This window comes from Mustela lutreola, chromosome 8, assembly GCF_030435805.1.
Source record: "Mustela lutreola isolate mMusLut2 chromosome 8, mMusLut2.pri, whole genome shotgun sequence".
NCBI classification, from domain to species: domain Eukaryota; kingdom Metazoa; phylum Chordata; class Mammalia; order Carnivora; family Mustelidae; genus Mustela; species Mustela lutreola.
Genome location: NC_081297.1, coordinates 148,827,412 through 148,850,496, shown reverse-complemented (window position 1 = coordinate 148,850,496; position 23,085 = coordinate 148,827,412). Strand labels below are relative to the sequence as shown.

Below are 23,085 nucleotides of genomic sequence, written 5' to 3'. Positions count from 1 at the left end.
CCATGTGATGGAGGCGATCTGAGCTCAACCGAAATTCACTCTTCCACTGCACAAAGGCGCGGGGCTACCCTGCACTTCCCGGCCCCCTCTGGGCCAGCCCCTCACCACAGTGATGTGAGTAGAAGAAATAGGGTCACCCTGGTCAGCTTTTCTTCGGCAGAGCTGAGTCATGATGCCTTTGGGGCACAAGTCAAGCCACCCCAGCCTCCAACGGACTCCCGGGAATTCAGCACCCTCCCCCCACCGCTGCCCGCCCGGCAGCACTCCTTCCTGCACTGAGGGCAAGGTGGCCTTGTGCTTGCTCTCCTGAGTCTCGGGGAGCTTTTCTCTTTTCAACAAAGCCACCAACACTTCGAGAGTGACCACATGCTTTACACATGTGCCTTGGTTTATTTAAATGCCAGCAGCTTAGTCCCCCCAACGTGGCTGGCACACCACAGTGACAGATCCTTGATGAAGGCAACTGTCCCCAGTCAAAGCCTTTCCCAAAAGCAAAGTGCCGGGCGGCCCACAAAGCAAGGCCCTCCTTTCCTGGGCCCCGTGTCTAGGAGTCCACTGGGTACGGTTCCCAGGACGGATCGCGGGTTCAGGCCCCAAAGTGGGGCTCAGCATTTCTCTAGAACCCCTCCGCCTCCCAGCCCAAGTACCAACGCCAGGCCAAGGGCAGTGGCCAGGAAGCTCCGAGTGGGCTGTGGGAAGTGGCAAGGAGTCCACGAGTCTCCGGTGCTGAAGGACCGGAGGACACGCACGAAAGAGGACATGACACACTAAAGCCCAGCTCCTCCGAGCACCAGGGAGCCAGAGGGTGAGCCCGGAAGGCTGCGCCCACAGATGGGGGCTCGGGGGGAGGCTCTAAGCAGCCCTGGGCTCTTCCTGCCCCCTCGGCTCATCTGCCGTAAGAGATGGGAAAGGAAGAGAGTGAAAACACCTTTGAATTGTGTCCGGCCCAACGTAGGAGGGTCCATCCACTGGGTCAGCCCTTCCCACGGAAAGGCCTCCCTGGGTCCCCATGGAGAAGCCGCCTTCCACAACCCCGACGGCTCACCGAGCCCCGCCAGGTGCCAGGAGAAGCCGCCACAGACCCCAGTTCACCTGCTCTGTCGGAGAAGGGCCGCCACCTGGGTGGAAACCATGTCCGTGCCCGCGCAACTCTGAAGCCGGAGCGGGGTCGCTAACTGATGCTCACTAGCGTTAGTGAGGACCAAAATAGACTGAAAAATAACCCTAATTTATAACTGAGATGCCTCCCGTTTAAGAAAACACTGATATATCCTTTAGAATTGCCGCTTCATAATGACAGAGATTAAAGCGTACAGCACATTTTTAAAAGACACTGTCAGCAGCAGAGAAGAAATTAGACACTTCTCGAGTTAACATTTATTCTTTGTGAAATTTAATTAAAAGCAGCTCACTTCTGACGTGACCTTAACACGCCAGAGACCCCGGGTAGGAGGGAAGACAAAAGACCCTCACGGCAACTATGGCAGAGTTCAGGAACACCTACACGTTCCCGGGATTCTGCTTTACGGGGACACTGACGGCACAAAGGGGCCCAGCCCTGCCCCACAGCAGGGCAGGCCCACACCCAGACCGGCCCCCAAATCCATTAACAACAGCAATAAAAAAAGGAACCTCTTTCTTCTAAAAGCGCAATAGCGTTGCTGTACTTAAAATAAAATGCCATCAGGTGAAATGGATCCGACAGAACCGTCTAATCCTCGCTGACATTAACCGCATCGAGCCAAACGGCTCAATCCGCAGACATTCAACGGGGATTTCAATTTCCCCGATCCTGTGTTTACTAAAGCACAAGTGGCCTCCCAGGGACAAAGCTGCCCAGCACAGAGCAACAAGGCTGGTCGCACAGCTGCCCAGGGCCGAGCGTGGCCCCGGCCCACCGTGCACAGCGGCCTGAGCGCTCGCAGAGGCTTGTGTCCCAGCAGCTGGCGACCCAGACAGAACCCGCGGGCCACCGGAGTGGAGGCGGTGGCCTCAGTGCGGCTCCCTGTGGACCCATGGAGCCCCGAAGCCCTGGGGTCCGTGCAGCTCCTCCTCTGCCCAGAGAGGCTGCCCCTGGCCCAGGGATGCTCCCTCACGGCAAGAGAGGGAAGGAAAGAGCTGCCTGCGGATTCTAGAAAAGGATCCTTTACAGCAAAGGATCACTCAGCAAGAAAACAGCACCAACTGACGCATAACACAGAATTACGGATAAATTGCAAATAATTACAGAGTGAAGGAAGCCAGACTAAAAGAAGCCCTACTGCAAGGGCTCCATTTTACGAACTTCTAGAAGAGGCGGAGGGAAACCCTACAGATGGCCTGTCCCGAGAACCTCCTTCCCTGCCGCCCACCTCCCCCGCCCCGCCCCCGCCAGCCTCCGGAGGTGGCAGGATGTGGCCAGGTGGGACACACCCCTCCCCAAGGCCACTAGCAGGAGGCGAAGGAACTGGGGGAGGAGGTGGAACCCCCGAGAGTGAGCGGACGGGTCTCGCACCTGAGGGTCCTGAAGCTCACAGGCCTCTGAGGCCCTCTGGAGGACGGCGTTCAGGAAAGAGGGCTGCAGCCCCCAGGCAGAGGTCAGGGGTGCCCAGGTGGAGGTTGGGGGATGCAGACCAGTACAAGGCTACACTGAGGAGCTCACATCTAGAGATTCTGAGGGTCCCCTTAAATGATCACAAGTGTCACCAGCAGTAAAAATGTCACCCACAACCTGCTTTCCTCATGGCCTTAAAGACGTGATCTGAGCAGCTCTACGCCAAGGAAGACAGAGGTGTGACTCACACTTAACAGAAAGCGGCCAGAAAACACGGGCTGCCGAGCGGTTTTGTAACTACATCACTGGCCCTGACAGCATTTCCCTGCCATGTGACTTGGCAGTTATTTGCCGGCCGAGCTGGCAGCAACTTCTACGGAAAACAGAGTCAGAAACCTTGAACAATGGCGGCAAAGCTTAAGGGAGCCCCAGTGCACTAGCCGGGAACGCACGGGGCCGCTTCTGGCGTCTTCGTTTGAAGGACACACAGAGCCGAGGGCACAGAACGTGACTGACAGGCAGAAACTGCCACAGTCCTGTCCAAGCGGGCACCTTTTTCCAGAGCCCCCAAACCCCCAGAGCCCCACTGAGGGCCGCGAGCGCCATTCCTCAGTGGGTCCCAAGAGGTCTGGCAGCTCACGATGGCCCTGGAGCGCAGCACCCAGGCGCAGACGCTTCCCCGCGGCTCGGCGCGAACGGGACAGGACATGGCTGCTCGCTCACAGCAGGCACACAGCAGGTCCCCTTCAAATGCGGGTTTTCAGGTATTCAAGTAATATTAAGACCGTCCTGTGCCCTTCTGTGCCAGCTTGGCCACAGATGCACCTTCAGGCCTGGGAGCACGCAGGGCGCCGCAGGTCACTGTCATCAGCTCCTTCCGTGCAGGGGGTGGGGGGGGACGACAAATCACCTGCTAGGAAACGCACGATTCTCTACAGGCTTTAGCAATCCCAGTTACTGTTTGCTCCGTGCGGCAAGCCGGGCTCTCCAGGTGCCACGGGGAGGAAGCGCTCGAGACCCAGTACTCAGGTAAGCCCTTGAAACCACGCTTCCACACGTGGCTCCGACGGTCTCATCTGCGAGGAGACACCCACTCAAAAGCCGAGCGTGAGTCGGGGCATGAGTGTGGGAGGGGGAGGGGAAGCCACCTGTGAAATTGCCCACTTCCTTCTCCTGCTTCTTACGCTCTCTCCCCACCGCTCGTCCCAACAGAAAGGGCCCCACGTGTCAGCCAGACCTGTGCCTGGCTCGGTGGCCTCGCAAACATGCACTGCGACCCAAAGCAGCAAGCTCAGGTGACCGGCAGCAAAGGTACCCACAGAGCAGGCCTGTCCCCTGGCTTCGCCACCCACCGGCTGGGTGGCTCTGCCCGGAGCACTAACCTGAGCCTCGTCTCCTCTGATGGCCTCAACCGGGCCGACAGCGCACGGCTTTTAAGGGCAAGACAAGAGGGAGGAGTGTGGACGCCCAGCACAGTACTGGACGCTGCCACAGCTCTGGTGTGACCAGTCGTCGCTCATGAAGCCATGCTGGGGGAAGGCCACTCGGGGGTCTAACCTCCCCCGAGCCCCGGACTGCCCAACTCCTCCCTTGCCCAGCAGGCACTCGCGCAAGCACACACTTTACTGCTTGTGTGTTGTTTCCTTTGTGACACTCCACTCGGTCAGGGACTGAGCATCACGCCTGTGGCAGACGGTCTTCTGGGCAAAGGGCTCTAGAGACAGATCCCGGCAAGGCCGGCCCTCCAGAAGCCTGGCCGGAGAGCAGCCGGCCCGGCCTCCAGGATGTGGCCCGTCTCCTAGGACGGCCTCTCCCTGAGCCTCGTCTCCTCTCCCTGAAGGAAGCTGTCCCAGCTCTGAAGCAGCTCCCATGACGCACAGCTCTGGCAGCAAAGGGAAGAGAGCATGGGGACCACGGAGAGGCAGCAGGAGCCAAGAGGAGAGAGGCGCTGGAGTCGAGCCTGGCTGGACTTGGAGGTCACAGCCATGCGCAACAGGAGAAGGGGGTGTGGGGTGACACGCTCAGAGTCAGGGAGCAGGTCCTCCTGCCCTGGCCCCTTGGTGTGCAGTCCTCAACAGCCATCAGGGCAGCCCAGGCAGCCAGCGCCACATGGGGACAATGGCGGAGCTGGGATGCTGCTGGCCTGACGGCAAGCCCACGGCCTCAACTCTCACCTGCCCTTTATAGGTCCAGGTGTCCCTCACCCAGGCGGATGCTCCCACCCCGACCCAACAGGGAAGGAAGCTCAGACACAGAAAGGTAAGAGATCATGCCTACCCACCTCCCCTAGAGAAAATGTGGCACCACCGGACATGGACCCACGTCTATCTGAGTCCAAATCTGCCTCGGCTCCCTGTCCCTGGAGGAGGCCAGCGGAACCTTGTAGAAGCTTGAACAGAATGGGAAGGGGAAGTGGGCCAGTGGCCTGAAGGGGCTCAGGGGCAGGGAGACAAGGCGATGGACCCACAGGCCGATGCAATCAGAACTGGGAGGGCCTTGGGGTGCCTGGGTGACTTAGTCGTGAAGCGTCTGCCTTCGGCTCAGGTCATGATCCCGGGGTCATGGGATCGAGCCTCGCACTGGGTTCCCAGCTCAGCGGGAAGCCTGCTTCTCCCTCTCCCACTCCCCCTACCAGCTTTCCCTCTCTCACTGTCTCACTGTGTCTCTCTCTGTCAAATAAATATACAGATTTTAAAAAGAAAGAAAAGAGAAGAACTGGGAGAGCCAGAGAACACGGAGCCACAGCCCCCATGCCGCTGCTGGTCTACACCACACAGACCATCCGCGCTAGAATGCACTTGCCGATTTTCCGAAACGACTGAACTGGACCATCAAAACAGCCTGGGTTAGGCGGGGGGAGCCCAGAGGCCTGGAGCAAGGCCCGGAGAGAGGGCCGCGGGCCTAGCAGGGAGGGACACCCTCGAGGCTACCGTCAATGACAGGCCGGACTGGTGTCCTTGGGAGCCAGTGGCAGACAGCCAGGGCGGCAGCAAGAAGTCCAACGGGGAGCCACGGTGGTGGCTAGATGGGAGTGGGCTTTGCACTGAGGGCCCGGGGACAGAGGATGGGGCAGGGAATGGATGCCCGTCTCCAGCTTCCAGATAGAAGGGTGGCGGGCCCGTTCTGAAGGTTGTGGCTCCGGGCTCCACTGTGAAAGCAAGACACTCGCAGGCAGCCCCGGGTCTCAAACCCCCTTGCACTGACCCTGCTCTCTGGTACCCAGCAGCGAAGAGTGCTTGAAGGGTGCGCTCAGGCCCCCGGAGGCACCGGGAACACAGAGAGGTAAGGGGTCAGTCCGCACCACCGTCAGTGCGGGCAGTGCGCCCGGCGCCCAGCCTAGCCCAGCCCCGTCGCCACGTGTTCCACAAGCAACTCTTCTCAGGCCGCTGCTACATGACCAAATCCACTCCAAGATCCGTTAACACTCACGGGTGCACGCGAGAAAACACCACGCACCAGCAAGCAAGCCGAGAAGCCCCCGAACCAGGGAGGCCCACCTACCTCAGAACGGAGAGCCCCCCACCCCTGACGGGACCCCACTCACTCCAGACGGTGCCCTCCTTCTCACCCAGTGACAAGGATCCATGGTGAGGGGGGGGGTCACCCCTGGCCAGATGGCTCCCATCCACATTACGTGGGTAGGGCTGACATCTATACCAAGGGCCACCTCCTTCAACCAAGCCCATGCCCAACCCCGCTGGATGGGACTTGTGCACGGCTTCCCCACTCCACACGGCCTGGACAGTTCTCTCGCAGCATCCCGGGGCACCTGCCCCCCCGCTCCCGCTCTCTGCTCTTGTCTCTGCGTGGGGGGGGCTCTCACTGCACCCTTGTAAGTCCTAGCTGTGAGATCCTCCATTACAGGGGCAGCGCGTCCCCGACCCATGAGCCCAGTGTTAGGATAATGTCAGGCTCCAAGTTCTTGCAGGAAGTGGAGCACCGGAGTCCTTGCTAGTCTACTGGAGGAGACAGAAACAGGTATTCTGCCAAGTAACAATGAGGACAGTTTTGCCTGTCCCTCTGTCTGTCCAAGGCAGCATGGATGACTGACAATGATGTGCGGGTGCACAGTGATGTCCCGGCATCAGTCCAAGGCTGGGCTGCCAGGACACCCGGGAGCAGACCCGAGCGCCTCCCTCGCCCAGGAGCTCACTGAGCAGATGAAGAAAAGACCAGGTCAGAGGAGAAGAGTAGGGTGCCCCGGGCCAGACCTCCGCCGGCCGCCACGGCCCACCCTGCACACAGCACGCACTCACTCGCCCCGCCCTCAGAGGCCCAGGGCCCGGCTCTGGTTCGGGCCGCCTGTCCTCGGCCACACCGCTGCTTAGGACTCCAGCCCGGGCCGCTCCAGGCCAGAGCTCTGAGGGCGAGAAGACGGGCCTGGGCCAAGCACGCGGTCGTGCTGCCCCTTCTTACAAAGGTAAGGACAGGAAGGAAGCCTGGGACACAGCGGCACCGCAGCCCTTCCCACACTCGGGCAGGACCCCCGCGCCCCCCCGCAGCGTGCCCACCAGCAATCGCGGCGCCCCGCTGCCCACCTGCTCAACGGCCGTCAGAGGCACGGCGGCTTGCTTGTTTCCCCGTCCGTGAGGGGGGCGACGCCGGACTCCACGGGTCTTAGCAGCAGCGGAGCCGCGTGCGGGGAGAGGAACGGGCTGCCTCCGACAGCGGCTCCCGGCTGCGCGGGTGACCAACGGGCGAAGCCACAAGCAGACCCTCCAGAGCAGACACCAAGAGCCAGGCCCACAGAGTGGAAATAACGCAGCGGGGGGAGCTCGGTGCACAGGGAAGGCAGCTGGGAGCGGACGCATGGAGGGAGCGATGCCACAGAGAAGGCTGGGGTCCTTGTGACCCCCACGATGCTCCCACGGAGAAGTCACTCTGGCTTTTCTCGTGCGAGGCCCTGCAGGCCCACTTGGGGTGTGTGGCTCTCCTCCCCAGCAGCGCCCACGCCACGGCGGGAAGACCCCCCGCTCCCGCCCGCACCTCCCACTGCTCCCCTCGGAGGGCAGCATGGAAACCGGGGCGGGAGCTTGGGAGCCAGGCATCAGGGTCTCAGCACAGATGGCCGCTGCCCAAGAGCCCACACACATTAGTCCTTTCGCTCCTAAGCCAGACAATCGCGGGCAAGTGAGGGCCTCGCTGAGCCTCAGTTTCCCTTCTGTGACACAGCAGAATGGCTGCCCCGCAGGTGTTCCTCCACGTATGGACTGTGTCCTAGGTGCGTGTGGCTCAGCTCACCCCTCCGTCACGACAGCCTGCGATATGGCCTAGAGCCTCTGTCCGGGTATCCCCGAGAGACACATGCAGCCGCAGAGGGGCGGGCCAGGAGGTGACCCACAGGAAAGCCCCCCGCCCTGTGCCCGGAGCGAGGACTGCTTAGCAAACGCCAGCACACATCCGCTGTCTGTGGATTCAGCAGAATGCCGGTGGTGTTCTCCCGCCAGGGACACGCTGGACGAGCTGTCATGAACTTGCACCAAACCAGCCTCCAACCCTCCCTTTGCACAGAGGTGCCCCCTCACTGGGGTCTCTAGGCTTTCTGCTCTCCTGATCCCCAATAGACAGAAAAAGGGCACCGATGCTGCCAGGGCCGCTCTTGAGGCCCCGCCCCACTCTCCAGTCCAGGAAGGCACAGCCTCTGGCCCAGAGGGCCACCTACTAACGGCGTGGGGCTGGGAACCGGCCCCCAACATCAGAGAACTTGGTCTCGGCCCATCTCCACGGTTCCAGGCCCCGCCCATGGCCGTTGGGCATGCCCATCCCCTACCAGGGGATCGGAGTACACACGCGTACACACACGTGTACACTCAGCACCGCCGGCCAGTAGCAGGAGGAAGCAGGCCAACAGGTGTCCTATTTGGGAGAGCAAGGCTAGGTTACTGGCTCCCCTCCAAGCTCAGGAATGAGTTAACGTTACCTAGTGGACCCAAGTATTCAAAATGACGGCAAACTGCTCGAAATCAGTGTTCACAAATACCAGTTATCACATTAAAAGCGTCCCACTCTAACTCCAGAGCTCGCTCCCCCAGGGTGTTTGAGACGCCACAGGGGAACTCCGAGTGTGCTTGCAAAGACTCCCAGGAACAAAGGGACAGGAGGCCTGCTGGGACTCTGTTCCAGGGTCGAGGGGACCCAGAGGGTCCCAGGGAGCACCCACTGCTGCATGAGCAGGGCTCCCCCGGCTCTGCGGTTCCAGTTTACACTCCCCGAAGCCATGGCCCCAAGCACGGTCTTCAGAAGAACAACTCGGCCTGTGGCCGCCCCAGCCCCGGCACGGCGGGGAAGCCTGCGTGGGAGTATGGGACCAAGCCTCACTCAGGAACACAGGCCTCCCCTTCTCTGGACACAGGACATAGAAGGATTGGGGTTCAGAGAAAGGCAGGGTGCACGCGGCCTCGAAATCGCCCACCCCGCCTCCTCCATTGGCCAGAGGCAGACCAGCCCTGCCCTGTGCTCACCAGGCCGCTCCTGCATCACAGGGGCGTCAGCCAAGAAAGAATTCGCTGAACACTGAGGCAAGCAGGCATTTACCTGGACAACCAGAGCTGGGGTTCCAGAGACACTAACTCCAGGAGAACCTGGCCCGTGCCCCAGGGAAGACAAGGATGCGAGGTCATAAAGGCCAGAGGTCACAGTGCCCCCTTGCATCCTCCAGACCAAACAGGGACAGAAACTGGGCTACCCGGGATTAGTGGGGTCGATATGCAAATGAGGGACCGACGCCTGTTACACGGGACCGGCTCCTTGGAAGTGGAGACTGGGGAAGACCTGGTCCCCACGGCGAGGACGCAGTCCAGGCCCACAGCCAGCGGCCGGCCGACAGGTTCAGAAAGTCCACAGTTCCTCTGACGGGGACGCGCGTTAATTCCTCCTCCCTCACGGCCTCCCAGGCCTCCTCCGGCTTGCCGGCCCCATCACGAAGCGCCATCTCCTTTGCCAGGATCTGCTCCCCTGCAGCCGAGCACGGGCACCTGAACACGCCCGCCGAGCCATCACGCCACACCTACAGGGAGGGCGGCTGCGGGCAGGGAGCACAGAACCAGGTCAGCATCGACGGAGGTCCGGGCCCAGACGGCGGGGAAAGCTAAGGAGCACAGCCTCCAAACCTAAAATGGTTTTCAAGGCCTAAAAGAGAAGCTTTCCCAAATGTGTGCATCTGGGAATATGAAAAATGTGACAAAAGATTTAAAAATGGAATCATGTGAAATTAGACAATAACCGAGCACCTTCCGTGATAAAATAGAACTCTATGGGGCTCCGCTCTGGTCCGAAAGATGCAGGCTTGTAGACTGACTGCTGAGCACGAGCACTGGGATGTTCTGCTGAAGCCAAGACAGGACGCTTCTCTGCTCCCCTCACCCTGCCCCTTCCACGACACGCCACAGCCCGGGGAGGAGCGGGCACCGCACAGATCCCTGTCTCCCCACACAGCTTGCACCTGACCACACCCAGTCGGGGGCACACACTGGCCCCAGGCTGGCCTCGCCACCTCTGGCCTCTAAGGGTTACCCTTCGCTTCACCCCGTCGAGCTACCTGCTCTTCTGGTCACATCCCGAGCCCCTCCCCAGAGCACCCTCTTACCATCCTAAACCCCCACGCATCTCTCCCTGCCCTAAGGAACCGTCTCCTACTTTGTATTTTGGACCGATTCGGAGCGCCTACGGAGCAGGGGAAGCGGCCTTCTCTGGGCGCCGCTCCCCACCGGGAAGCCTGCGAGTCACAGCCGCGGTTCCGGACAAACGCTCGCGAGGCCATGAATACTCTCCTCAGACCTCGAGAGCTTAAAAATGTTCCACGCAGAAACCGCGGATGGAATGAAGGTTATCTTAAAATGCTGCACAGCCAGCTACTAAATACGCACAGAACTTTAGAAATGTAGCAGGAACCGCAGAGACGTAGACTCCGGATCTTACCATTTGTGCTCAGTTGAACCAAGAAGAGCAACGTTAATTAAAACGCTTGGTGATGACAAGCATGAAGAGGACATCCCTCCCGCTCCGGGCCGGTCCCAATATACACACAGCACCTTGGAAACAGTGGTACCCGCTGACCCCATAACTCACTCCTGCATATCTGTTTTAGGGACGGTTGGGAGAGAAGCAGCTTTACGCCCCACATGATCCCATCACAGTGGTGACCCCACGGGAAGACCACCCAGCACCATGAGGCAGACCGCAGGGCAGGGCACCCCCGACCCCTTACCCGTGGCCATAAAGACTGAAACACTGCGATGGGACAGCGTGACGAATGCAGGGGGTAAACACCCATCGTGCCGCAGGGTCATCGTGTTTAAGACACTGCAGGTGAAGTGCAACAGAGACACTGACTAACACTAACACTAATGAGGGGCTACTCGTGTCGGGCTGGAGGTGGCCTGGGGGAGGGCTCCCCTGTCCTCCAAAGCTGCCACCACATCCTCTCCCTCCAGGGGACTCCGAGTGGGCACTTCGGCAGCAAGCAGCAAAGGGGCCTGCGGGACCCACCAGCACCAGCCGAGGGCACACGGGGGTGCGGTGAGCCCCGCTCGCGGCCTGTCCTTCAGGTCTGCCAAGGAGCTGGGAGGTTCACATGTGCAAATCTCAGTCCTCACACAGTGACAGGAAGCCAGGGACGGGCCCAAGACACAGTCCTAGTAGCACAAAGCCTGGTCCCAAAGGACCCAGGGGGGAGCCGAACCCCGCCGCAGCTCTGAGTGGTCACGACCAGGGACCCGGGCAGATGGCTGCCTTCTCCTCATGGTCATTAACAAAAGGTCACAGAAAATTGGACTGAAAACCTTGAGAATACTTCCCACACTTGGGACGCAGCAGGCCAAGCTCCTGAAAGCGATTCTTAGGTTAACTTTGACTTTTTGAATTTCTTCCAGAGCACATAAAACGGAAGGTAATTACTGGGGAAGCTGGACCTCAAGAGTCTATAAATCCAGGACACACGTGGTCAAGAGGGGTCCCTGCATGGGCAGCCCTGATGCCAGGAGCTCTCTGCACCCCGGCACAGGGTGTCCCCACCCCCAACTGCTTTGCAATAAGGGACGGCAGGGGCCACCAGAGCAGCCCACCCCAGCCCAGCCCATCTCAGGCATTCCTAGGCTGGGGGCGGGGGTGGCCCACAAATTCAGCCCAGTGTCCCCACACATGTGAGGGGTGCTACAGAGGCATGGAGGCAGGACGCAAGCCGGGGGCGCAGGGGTGGAGGGAGGCAGCCCAGTGCCTCTGCCTGCTCCCATCATGAGTGTCCACCGTGCCACGGCTGCCTGCCCTTTGCCCTCTCAACTTTGCCCTCTGCCTGGCAAGGAAGCCTCACGTAACTAAGGACACAGCCACTAAGGCACTGTCCCCAATAAGAAGCAAAGTAACCAGATACGCTGGGGAAAAAGTCCAGGCCCTGGGCCCCTCGCTGGTCCTGCTGTAGGAGGCCCAGCTCGGTAGCCCAGAGAGGCCCGGCCCTTACTTACTTACCTGAGGGCCAGCGGACAGCCAGCACCACTCCCCTCCCCTCCTGACTAGGACAACATCTGTCCTCATCCAGGGCACCACTGCCTAGGCCTAGGCCGACCTCGGGAAGTGCGCACCAGGAAAACGGGCTTCCTCGTGCACCCACCCTCAGGGAGACGCCCCCAGATGAAGCACTCCTGCCAGGGCAGCTCGGAGGAGGCTCAGCCAGGACCCCCTCTCTCACTGTTCTGGTTCCTTCTTTCGTCCTTTGGGTTGACACAATCCTTTCGTATAAGGGACAAGTGAACGAGTCCTTCCTTCTGCCTTCAACCGACTTCCACGGAGGAAGTCCCGCCAGCACGCAACCATCAGGTGAGCCCCGCCATGGCCACCAGGCTGCAGCAAAGCCCGGGGCTCTGAACACAGGTCCTCCTGGGGCTAAGTGAGCCAAGGGAATCGGCAGATTTTGCCGCCAAGGATGGCAGAGCTGAAGCAAGGCATGGCCAAGGGAACCCACCCCAGGGCACCGGAGCACTGACGCAGAACAGCCTCCCCCTCCCACGCCGTTCTTCTAGAGCCCTGATGCCAGGGAGACTGTACCCAGCCATGCGATGACCCAGCAGACATGATGTCCCCACTCACAACCCAAAAACAGACCGTCGGCAAACCGCCAGCCAGCGCAGCGCACGGGCTTCCGGAGCGTTTGTCGCACAGTCTTGGGAACACCGTGTGGCCGCTCGCCTCCGTCCCTGCCCTGCCTGGGGTTTTCCTCCCTCCCCGCTCCTGACCCCGCGCCCCTGGTCCCCCGGAGACAGGCCCCTCCTATGTTCTCTCCCTGTACCGTGCTGTACCGACCACACGCCCGTGCAAGTGCCACTGCAGCCGTGGGGACCGCGACGTCCCTCATGGTAACGAAGCCCCAGTCAGTAATTCCCCCCAGTGCACCATCTGTATCTAACACGTCACGTTCACTCCCTTCCCGACCGCAGCAGGGCTCTCGGGCTGGGCGCTGGGCGAGCGCAGGCCTGGCTGCGTGTGCACAGCGCCCCCCTCCCCAAGCCTGGGCTGGCAGGCGCGCCCCCACCCCACTCAGGCCGGCCACCCCAGGAGGACACTCGCCCTCCCTCACGCGGCAGATGAACCCAGTCCTCCAGAGGGTCTCTAACAGCCCCCAGTTTTCTTGAACCTTCTGTCCAGAGGCCTAAAGAAGTTAGACAGGCTGCTTAAGGTCACACTGAAGATAAAATATTCATGAATATATCACCTCAGAGCTCAGCGAAGCCGTGACAAGCCATTACCTGTGGTGTGACCTTGTGTGAGGCCTCCAGCTCTGTCCGCTCAGACTCCCAGCCAGAGGCTCCAGCAGCCCGGCTCAGGGGCCGTATGGACGCAGCCTGGGGGCTGCAGCGTCCTGCTGCTCTCTGGCTCTCAGATTCCTCATGAACCAGAAGCTGGCAAGGCCGGGGCACCCGCGTCTACGGCGGCCTCGGCTCCAGCAGTCAGACACTCAGAACATTAAGCCCCATTATTTCTACCCACATATTCCAGTTCCTCCGCCAGAGCCACAAAGACCCAGTCCGAGGCCGACACCAGGCCCGGCCCCTGGACACAGGCAGCATATGTGTCCCCCAGCGTGTCCCCCCAGCCATGCCTCCTCCCTCCGCATCCACCATGGGAGGCAGGAGCACCCCCGCCTCCCGATGGTCTCTATGACCGATGCACCCAGTGGGCACCACTGGTCGTCCCTCGAGTGCGTCCCAGCCAGGGACTCAGGAACTAAGGGGTCCGTCCAAACAACTCCACAGCCTGCGGGACCCGGGGTCCCCAGTCCCTCAGAAAGAAGTGACAGGACGTGCAGACCTCCGGCAAAGATGGAACAGCATGCTCGGTGAGCCGCCATCCCCTTCGTGGCTCGGAAGGAGCTGGGGCCTCCCAGACATCCGAGAATCTGCTGACACCGGGGGCTCTGGAGAGGACGGGGGAGAGGCCACACCACTGCTGACTCGCCTGTGGCACGCAATCCCCGGTTCTTCCTCAAGCCCGCAGGTCCGGGCCTCCCAGCCCACCGCGTGCAGTCCGCCTTGCTGCGCCAGTCCTCACCCCGAACTGTCCCTGGTCCCAGCTCTAGGCCCGATCGTCACTTCGCAGGAGCTTTTTCCAGTAGGGAAGGAGCAGCCGCCCACAGGCCGCACCACACCGGGCAGTCCCTCCTCACAGAACTTCCCAGAAATCAAGATTCTATCTGTTACAAATTTAGAGCTCAGGGACCAAAATGTCGAGCAACTTTCTCTTCTCACTCCAAGGACAATTCAGAATTTCACCTACAGAAGCGGGAGATGACGGCCCACGTCAGCCACTGTGTGGAGGCTGACAGGTGTCCCAAGGCCCCCAGCCGGAAGGTCCCTCGTTCCCAGGAAGCACCTGGGCCAGACTGGAGCCCCACACACGCCCGGCTGACGGCGCCGGAGCACACCAGGCCTGGAGAGCGAAGGCGGCTTCCCCTTAGCATCCCAGCCCTCAGTAAGCTCCGATAAAACCCAACCGGACTGAAATGTGAGGAAAGTCTCAGTCACTACGGACATTCTAGATACTTCTTTAAATACTCTTTCTGAATCCCCAGGACGCTGACGTTAGTGCCACTCTGGAAGCGTGGAGACACCCTCTCCCAGCGCCTCCCTGCGAGGTTTTCAGCAGTGAGCACGGTCCTGGTGACGACTCTCGTTTGCAAAGCCTCGGGCAGCTGGCAGTGATCTATGCCTGCTCCCGCAGGAGGGCAGGCGTGAAAAGCTTATGACCTCAAATCTGAATGGGCTTATGAAAAAGTATGTTGTAAGGAGGCCTGCTTCTCCAGGTTTACTAGATTAACCCAATCCATCAGCTTCACCAGCACCTGACTCACGCCGAACCGGGCGGCCGCACCCTGAAAGTTTCGGAGCACCGCGGGGCTGTAACCCACCCCCACCCCCGTGCCGAGCTCCTGTAGGGGCCGCACTCAAGGGGTGCTCTCCACCCCGCGCAGGGGTGGCCGGTGACACTCAAGTTACAGCACAGCCAGAAGCAGAGCTGGGAGAGGAGGGCCACAGGACCCCGGGACAAAGGATGGAAGCCGTGGGCGTGCCCCGGGCCAGGATTTACGTTCCTCACCGACCACTAAGGCAGGTACAACCTGCAGACCAAGCCCAGGACACCGCGTAAGTGCACAGCAGCCAGCAGCCCTCACACACCTGCCCCTCCGGCCAGCCCCAGGGAACCGGCTCTGCAGCACCCCCTCCCCGCCACCACCCGCTCCTCCCTCCCGGCCACTGGGCTTCCCTCACCCAGGCTGCCGCCCAGTACAAGGGTGCTGGGGGGGCCGACAGGACAACTGACAAAACCTGTGTGCTAGGCCCTAGCACCCGCAACTCGGGACTTCCCGCAGCCGGGCTGGTAGGCAGGGAGGTCTGGCAATCAGCACAGGTGGGGCTAGTGGTCCAGGTTCCATGGGCAGACCTGCATGAGTGGCCATGGTAACCAGCACCAAGGTCTTATACAGGCAGAAACCCAAACCTACAGATGCTAAGTCATCCTCTGGAAACAGAGCAGGGAGCACCCAGCCTGTGAACAAGACCGTGGACCCAGACCTGCTCCCCACCATCCAGAGCTCCCCACGGCCCGTGACCCCACTCTGCCCCGGCACCCAAACACCTCATGCAGCCGTGCCCACCACCCTTCCCGCGGGGCAGGCCGCGCCCACCTGCCCCACGAGCCTCCAAGCACGCTCTGCTTTCAGGCCAGACCGCACTCCTGCCCTTGGCCAGCACTTCCTGGCATCCGGATCTGGCCCCGGCCTGTCCTCAGCGCCAAGTCTGGCTGAAGTGTCCCCTGGTGAGCCTCCACAACACCCCCGGGCAGAGTGAGGAGCCCCAAGTCGCCACCTCGTCACCTCGGGCACCTTCTGTAACGGCTGTCTATCCACCTCCCATGCCAGGCAGTGGACCTGTCAGGGCAGGGAGGCCACCTCAGGCACTTTGAGGGACCTAGGGCCTACATGGGGCCCCATACAGACCAGGGATCAAGTTGTAGAAGGTGGACAAGTGGGTGGACAGACAGACGGATAGAGATCATGCCCAGACACACAGCCTTGGCACCAGGTCTGATCATACCCGGCATCCAGTGACTGCAAATCCAGCATCTTCTCGCCGGCTCCACGGGGACCCCCTGTGACCAGGCCACAGCTGTCCCCTGCCTGGAACGTGGCACAGCCCCCACAGCCCGGGGCTGCACACCTGCCGCCCGCCGTTGTTGTCAGCGGCCTTCCTCCTGCTCCACACACGACTTGCTGGTCCCGTCCTGGCCGGGCCTCTCGGGACTCCTTCGTCATGACTATCTGCTAGAAGCCTGCATCGCCAGGAGCAGAGCTCATTCGGGGACCTGCCAAGGGACCCCTGCCCACTGGCTTGGCTGCACCACACATCGTGGTGCACCTTCTTCAGCAGATGTATGTGGGCTGCCAGGCTCGCTCGCTGAGGTCAGGGCCCTCGTCACCCATCGCCGTGTCCCCAGGGCTGAGAGCAGGGCCAGGCCCGGAACACGTACTCGGCAAACACGCCTGGACTGAGCGATCAACCTCTTCCCCAGAGATATGGCTGCGTCCTGCAACGCACAGAGAGGTCCCACCTCTCACGACCTCTGCCGAGACCTCTGCAGGGACAGCAAAGGTGGCCCCCACTGAGCAGGAGGAAAATGAAAACCTGCAGAGATTTCACCCGAAACGATGCAAAAGGAGCAGGTGCCAGGAGGCTGCGCAGCAAACTCCCCTGCGTCCCGACCAGAGAGACCTGAGGCGATGGGTCTGGACATAGAGGGGCCCTCACCACTGCCCGCGGCCCCCACCAATGCCACCAGGGGCTGTGGAATGCGGAGCCAGTCTCACCAAGGGCCCAGCCCGCCCATGAGACCCCAGAGGAGCTGGGTGTGCCGTGGCTCTGCTGCGGGACCTGAGAAGGCAGTAAGCGAGGCCAGCGCCCCTTCCTCTGCCTTCCCCACCCCGTGGCACAGCGGGGTCACGGCCCACGGCCCCACCACCACAGCATGCCTCAGAGACATGGACTCACAGTGGCAGCCCGGCGGCTGGACGCTGCCCGGAGCGATGCAGGCCCAGAGCCCATTCTCACCCGTGCAGGGCACAGGAGCCCCGGCGTGTCTGCAGGAAGCAGGTGCATCACGATGGGGCGCCCGTGAGGCAAGCAGGGCGTTAGGCAAGTCCCGAGGCTCTGTGCTCCCTGGAGTCCATGGGGACTGACGGGCCCTGCCCCGGAACAGTGGCCAGTCCGCGACACAGCGGGCCCTCGCGCCACTCCCCCGAACACATGTGTACCAGGGGCCTGGGGCTGCCAGCCGCGCACAGCAGCACAGCATGTCCTGAGCGTCGCAGCGCGGCAGCCTGGCCGCAGGAGGTCACGACCTAAGCAGACGGCGTGCGAAACCGGATACAAGGATGAGCCCCGCGGTCCGCCCCCGATTCCCCACCGGCCCCGTGAAGAGCGGGACTGAAGACGGTCTTGGGGTATGGAGAGTGAAAGTGTCGTGATTAGAATTCAGGTGGCCTTTGGATAACACGAGGAAGGAATTCAATAAATGCCTTAAGTCAAATGAAGTCATCCTGCAACACTCACCTGGCAGCAGGAGATCTGTCCTTTTCTTACAACAGAACAGCAGGCCGAAGGAAGCGTGAGGCCTCCAAGGGCTCCGTCGCACCATCCCCATTGACCAAGGCCGTCCCGAGCATCAGGACACAGGTGGAAGGTGGCACTCATCAGAACGCACCCGAGGGCCAGACCCGCAGCAGCTCGCTCCCCTAGCTCGCTCCCCACGGACCAAGCAGTGAGGCCAGCTCCCCGGCCAGAGCCCGACCGTGCCCCGGGGACCCGGCTCTTCCATTTCTCTTCGGAAAGCAGTACATGGCCTTCATTTCAGGACGGCCCCTGGCGGCACACTCACTTCCCAATCAGCCTCGGAGGACCCTGGGGAGGAAGGGGCCCCAACCTGTGGCAATGTCCCTGCCACCCAGCGAGCTTTGCCCACTGTGCCAACAGCAAGCTCCATGAGCGTGGCAGTGCCCAGGCCCGCCCACTGCGCGGCCAGCAACCAGCCCGTCATTCCCCTTCCAGCCTCATCCCCCTCCCCTTCACCGCCACACTCCTCGGAAGATGGGAGGGGGTCACCTCAACACAAGCTGAGGTCAGCCCACCCCACCCGAAGCACACCTGTCTACGGCCGTGAGCGGCCAGGGCACTGCTGCCCCAGTGCACACAGGCTTTTGGATGGAGCTGCCCGCTCCCCACCGTGACCTACTGACCCCGCCAGGCCTTCCCAGAGCTGCGCCCCACGTTTGGCAGCCACTCACCACGTGGCATTCTTCAATTTAAATTTATATAAATTAGAACGAAAACAGCAGGTCCTCCGTCACACTTTTTCAATGTCGAATGAACCACAAGACGCCCATGGGCTGCCCCACCGGGCTCACCCATCACCCTTGAACCTTCCACCGCGCGCACGGCTCCAGAATCCCTCCCCCTGGCTCCGTACACGGCAGGGCTCCCCTCCACCTCTCGCACCCCAGCTGGGCCCCCTGCACCGTTACACACTTGCACACACACCCTGAGTCACTCCCACGTCCCGGCCATGGTGAGCTGCTGCCGTGAACACTGAGGGGGGCGGGGGGGGGGGCGCCTCTGGAGATCCTGATCGCATTTTCTTGGAATAAACAAGCCAGTAAAGTTGCAGGTTCAACAGTGTACACGAAACTCAGCTGCATTTCTCCACCCTAACAGCGAGCTCCAGGGAACCATCCCACGGACAAGTGCCTCGGAAAGAACAAAATACTTAGTAAGTCCGGCCACGGAGGTGACAGGCCTGCATGCTGGAAACTAACACTGAAGAACAGAGCCGAGGACGAGACAAACCAGCAGAAAGTCGTCCTGTGCTCGTGGACGGGATGAATTAATAGCGAGAAGGGCCCACACCACCCCAAGCCCCTCCAGACTCACCGCGATCCCCATCAAAATCCCAACGACATTGTTTGCAGAGGTAGAAAAGCAAACCTTAAATCTGTATGGAGCCACTACAGACGCCAAGTAGCTTAAAGCAATCCTGAGCGGATCGACCTTCTAACGGCATTTAGCACAAAGGAATTACAATCCAGAAACCTCGCCTCAGTCTCCGCCCTTGGGGAAACCTGCAGTTACCACCACCTCTGGGCCTCTCTCCTCCCCACAAGGTCACGGGGAGGCAGAGCTCACCCCAGACCACGTCTCAAGGGTCAGGGACTCCTCGTCAATAAGGCACAAGGCACAGCCTCCCCAGCATCTCGGGAAGCCAAGCAGCCAGGCTCAGACACGGTGGCAGGTCCTGGGACAGAAGCTTCCCAGGAGGGGCTTCCACAGGCCTCCAGACTAAAGCACAGCCACGGGACGTGGAGCAGGAAAGGCAGCCAACAACCTGCCTCTGTGCCCTCCCAGGCCCCTGGTGCTGCGGGGAGAAGCCCGATGAGCAGGGGACAGTGCTCACTCCTGATACGCTGTGCCCTCTGTCCAAACCTTCTCTCCCTAGATGTTCACTGGGCTCCGTCCACCCTTCACCTCGGTCCCAGCTCGACCTTGACCAAGCTGGGACCAACCATCCCCAAACCCACAGGGAGAACGGCAGCTTCTGGTGCCCTCAGCCCTCCACCATGGCTGCTGCGGCCCCGGCCTGCACATCACCGCCTCAGCTCCCCTGGCACCAGGAGGACGGCAGGTCCATCCCCCTCTGGGATCTAGGTTTCCCTCTCCGTGTGGCAGGACAATCTGGCACAGCACGTCCCTCACTCTCCCGCACACGCAGCTCCCTGCTCCTCACTGTTTGCTCCACAGCAAATACCCAGCCTCACGCACCTTGCCCTTGCCAGGGGCTCACTTCTCCATGCTCCTGCGTCTGTCCCCCTGGGATGTAAGGGCACTCACGGTAGGGAACTTCTGCTCCGCCGGAGGCCGAGGGCCGGCACGCTGCTGTCCTCCCTCCACCGTCATCCCCCTGGGAGGAGCAGACAGAGGGACAGCTCCAGCCGCGCTGCTGTGCCGGGACCACAGTGAAGGCAGAGGAGAAACTGGGGGCCTGCCTCTGACAGGACCCTTGGCGGGGCTGCCCGCAGCCCCGAACCCGCCACCAGCATAGGACAGCAGGGTCCCTCCAGGGCCCAAAGGCTGCATGTACCGGGTCAGCTTTCTCAAAGCCAGCAGTGGGGGGGGGGGCTGAGCTCACAGCATCACTGTCCAGTCATGGCAGTGGGGTGCCCCACCACCCCCTTCCTGCCAACTACGTGTCTGCGCTCATTGACCTGAGAGCAAAACCTGTGTGCCTTCTCACGGACACAGACCAAGAGGCTGGTGGGGGGAGGGGAGGCAGTCAGAGAGAGACTGGAAGGAAAGGAGGCACGGCCTGGCTGACCAAGAGCCCCGACAGGTTCGGGACTGACGACCTCACCCCCACAGCCACAGGCCAAGGGAGAAGGGAGCGAGCACAGGGGCTCTCTCGCTGGAGGTCGTCACTAGCCACGCGGTGGGGGAAGGACCAGAAGCAACCGTTTCCACAGTCTCGAGACGGGAAGCCGAGTCCTAGAGGCGGGCATCAGCTCCCACGGCCAAGGCCCCCTAGGAGCTGGACTGCCCACCCGACTATACAGCTTCAAACGAATGCAAAAGGTGCCTGGGAGCAGGAGCCGGCTCCCCGAAGCATGGGCCCCTGCTGGGCTGTTTGTGCCTGTCAAATGCCTGTTTTCACGCCTGTGGTGACACATCTCTTCCGTCTTCACGCCACTGCCTGCCTAGTTGGGAGCGGGGCCCGAGCAGCTGCTCTCCAAAGCCCTTTGTGGGCACACGCCCCCCGAGAATGTCACGGCGCCTCCGAGGGTTCCAGAGCGACTGGAAGCTGTGACGGCCCAGCTGGTAAACACCCCAGCCGAGGGGAGAGCGATCACCGAAGGCCATCCTGTGATTACCGCGGATTTTCATTGCCAAAAGATGTAATACAATTTCATGGTTACTTGGGCCTATAAAATAGAAATACCCCCAATTTTTAAGCTATGAAAAGGTTTATGGCCAGGGTACCATCAGTTCCAGAATGAGTCTGTGGTACAAATGAGTCGATTCACGACAAAATTTAATTTCAGGAAAATTAACGCAATAAAGATGCCACAACTGTGCTTAAAGTTTTAATACCCATTAGGAGTTGGCGGGAAGTGGTGCAGGACCACGGGCAGGTCCGATCTCCAGCTCCTCATGACGCAGCGGGCTCCAGGCCTAATTAATTGGGGATGGGGACGGCATCCCAAGCACCTGTGTTTAATGAGGGGCCGGGGTCTTCAACAGCCTGACCCGTCACAAAGGGTGAGCGCTCCCATGTCCCGGGGCAGTAGTTTTGTTTCCTACGACACTACCGAGACCCAGTGAGCAGCACCAGGCTGACAGGCACCTTCAGCAACAGCCCAGGGCAGGCTTTGTGTCCCAGCAAATGTCAGTGGCCAGGAATTCTGTAACTGCCAGCCACGCAGAAGAGCAAAATCCAAGCGGCGGATAAGGACACGAGCAACGGAGTCACCCTGACTTCCACAGCGTTGTCAGAATGAGCAAGGCACAAAAGAGGAAAGCAAAGTCAAAGCTTCAGAAGCTCGCACCCACGCGGGACCCACGGGCCACCCCCAGGACCAAAACCTTGGGCTACTGCGCTGGCCGACTCCCACGACCACAGCTCTGAGCGCAGCGCTGGCAGGCATGGGGGGCAGGCTGCACGGCAGCTGGAGCTCCTCACCCACAGGAAGGAGGCAGGTCCAGACCAAGGGCTCCTTCGGTGCAGCGAAGGAAGGGCCCCTGGCCTCCCGCCACCGCATTCACGGGCACACACGTGCGAGGCTCCCACACGGGAGGCCAGCTCCGTGGCTGGGACCTACACCGCCGCCAGGCGCTCCTTTTCCCAGTCCAAAACCCACTAGGGCCCGGCGCTCACGGCAGCCAAAGCCCTGCCTCCGGGAGCGAAGAAACCAGGCTCTGCAGGCCTCCCCTCCCAGTCCCACGTCAGGCTCCCGCAATCTGCGAGGGATGATGAGAAGCGGGCGTGGGAGCCCCGCGGCGCGGCCTCCGCGTCAGCAAACATCTTCAGCAAAATGAAAAGGTGCTAGAATAAGCAACGGGACACTCGAGGGAACAACGGTGGTTTGTTCCGGAAAACTCAATCTCCAGAAGAAATGAATTTCATCAAGAGCGGTGGAGAGGAGAAATTTCATATTGCACTGAACCTGTCAGTGACTTTTTAAAAAAATCTTTATTACGAGTAACTCAAAGCAGTGACAACGTGAGAGCCCCAAGTGTGAATGTTTCTGGCAGCTGCGGCACCAACGTCCGTGAGTTACAAGCACCCCCCACTGCACCCCGAGGGCCCCGACTGAACGGACGCAGCTCGTGAGCCCCAGGGACGGCGGCACCACGTGGCCACAATCAAATCCAGCTACAGACACGACGACGGGACGTGCTTCTTGCCGGTGTCATGTCTACTCGGTGACAGAACACCAGAAAAGGACACGACCCAGGCAGACCCTGTGCGGGCAGAGCCGGCGCGGGGGGAGATGCCTCACCCGCTGTATGTGTCCCACAGGTGGGGGCAGGGGGATGGCGGGGGCTCCGGGGGGCCGCGGGGGCCACGGGGGCCGCTCACCTGGTAGGTGTCCCACAGGCGGACGGTGCAGCGCAGCGGCACTTCCCGCATCAGCAGGTTGTTCATCCAGCGGAAGGCGAACTGCAGGTACCTCACCTCATGCTGCTCCAGGTGCCGGTGCACAGGCTCTGCGTGACACAAACACAGGCCCCGAGGCCGTGAGCCAGAGCCCCACGTGGTCGCCCCCCATCTGCCCGCTCCAACCACCGGCCATGCAGGCAGTGTCCCCAGGGCACGGAGAGTTCAGCTGGACTCTTCTCTAGAAAGTGAGCGGCCGTGGTGGCCGTGACAGGAAGGGGCAAGGTAGGTCCGGGGCTGCGTGACCCGCTGGAGGTCTGGCCCCACCTCAGACCCAGTAATGGGGCGGCAGGACCACTGCTGCCTCACGA

General features: G+C 61.2%; 1 protein-coding gene across 6 annotated transcripts in view; it reads right to left on the bottom strand.

Moving 5' to 3' along the window:
* Positions 1-23,085, bottom strand: part of TBC1D22A (TBC1 domain family member 22A) — a 297,090-nt gene that overhangs the window by 57,441 nt on the left and 216,564 nt on the right. For 5 of the 6 annotated variants that reach the window (XM_059187298.1, XM_059187299.1, XM_059187296.1 and 2 more), the window contains one exon: positions 22,697-22,824. The exons of the other annotated variant lie outside the window; for it this stretch is intronic. In XM_059187298.1, coding sequence (XP_059043281.1) covers positions 22,697-22,824 — 128 coding nt within the window. The remainder of the gene's footprint in view (positions 1-22,696; positions 22,825-23,085) is intronic. 6 annotated transcript variants of the gene reach the window in all.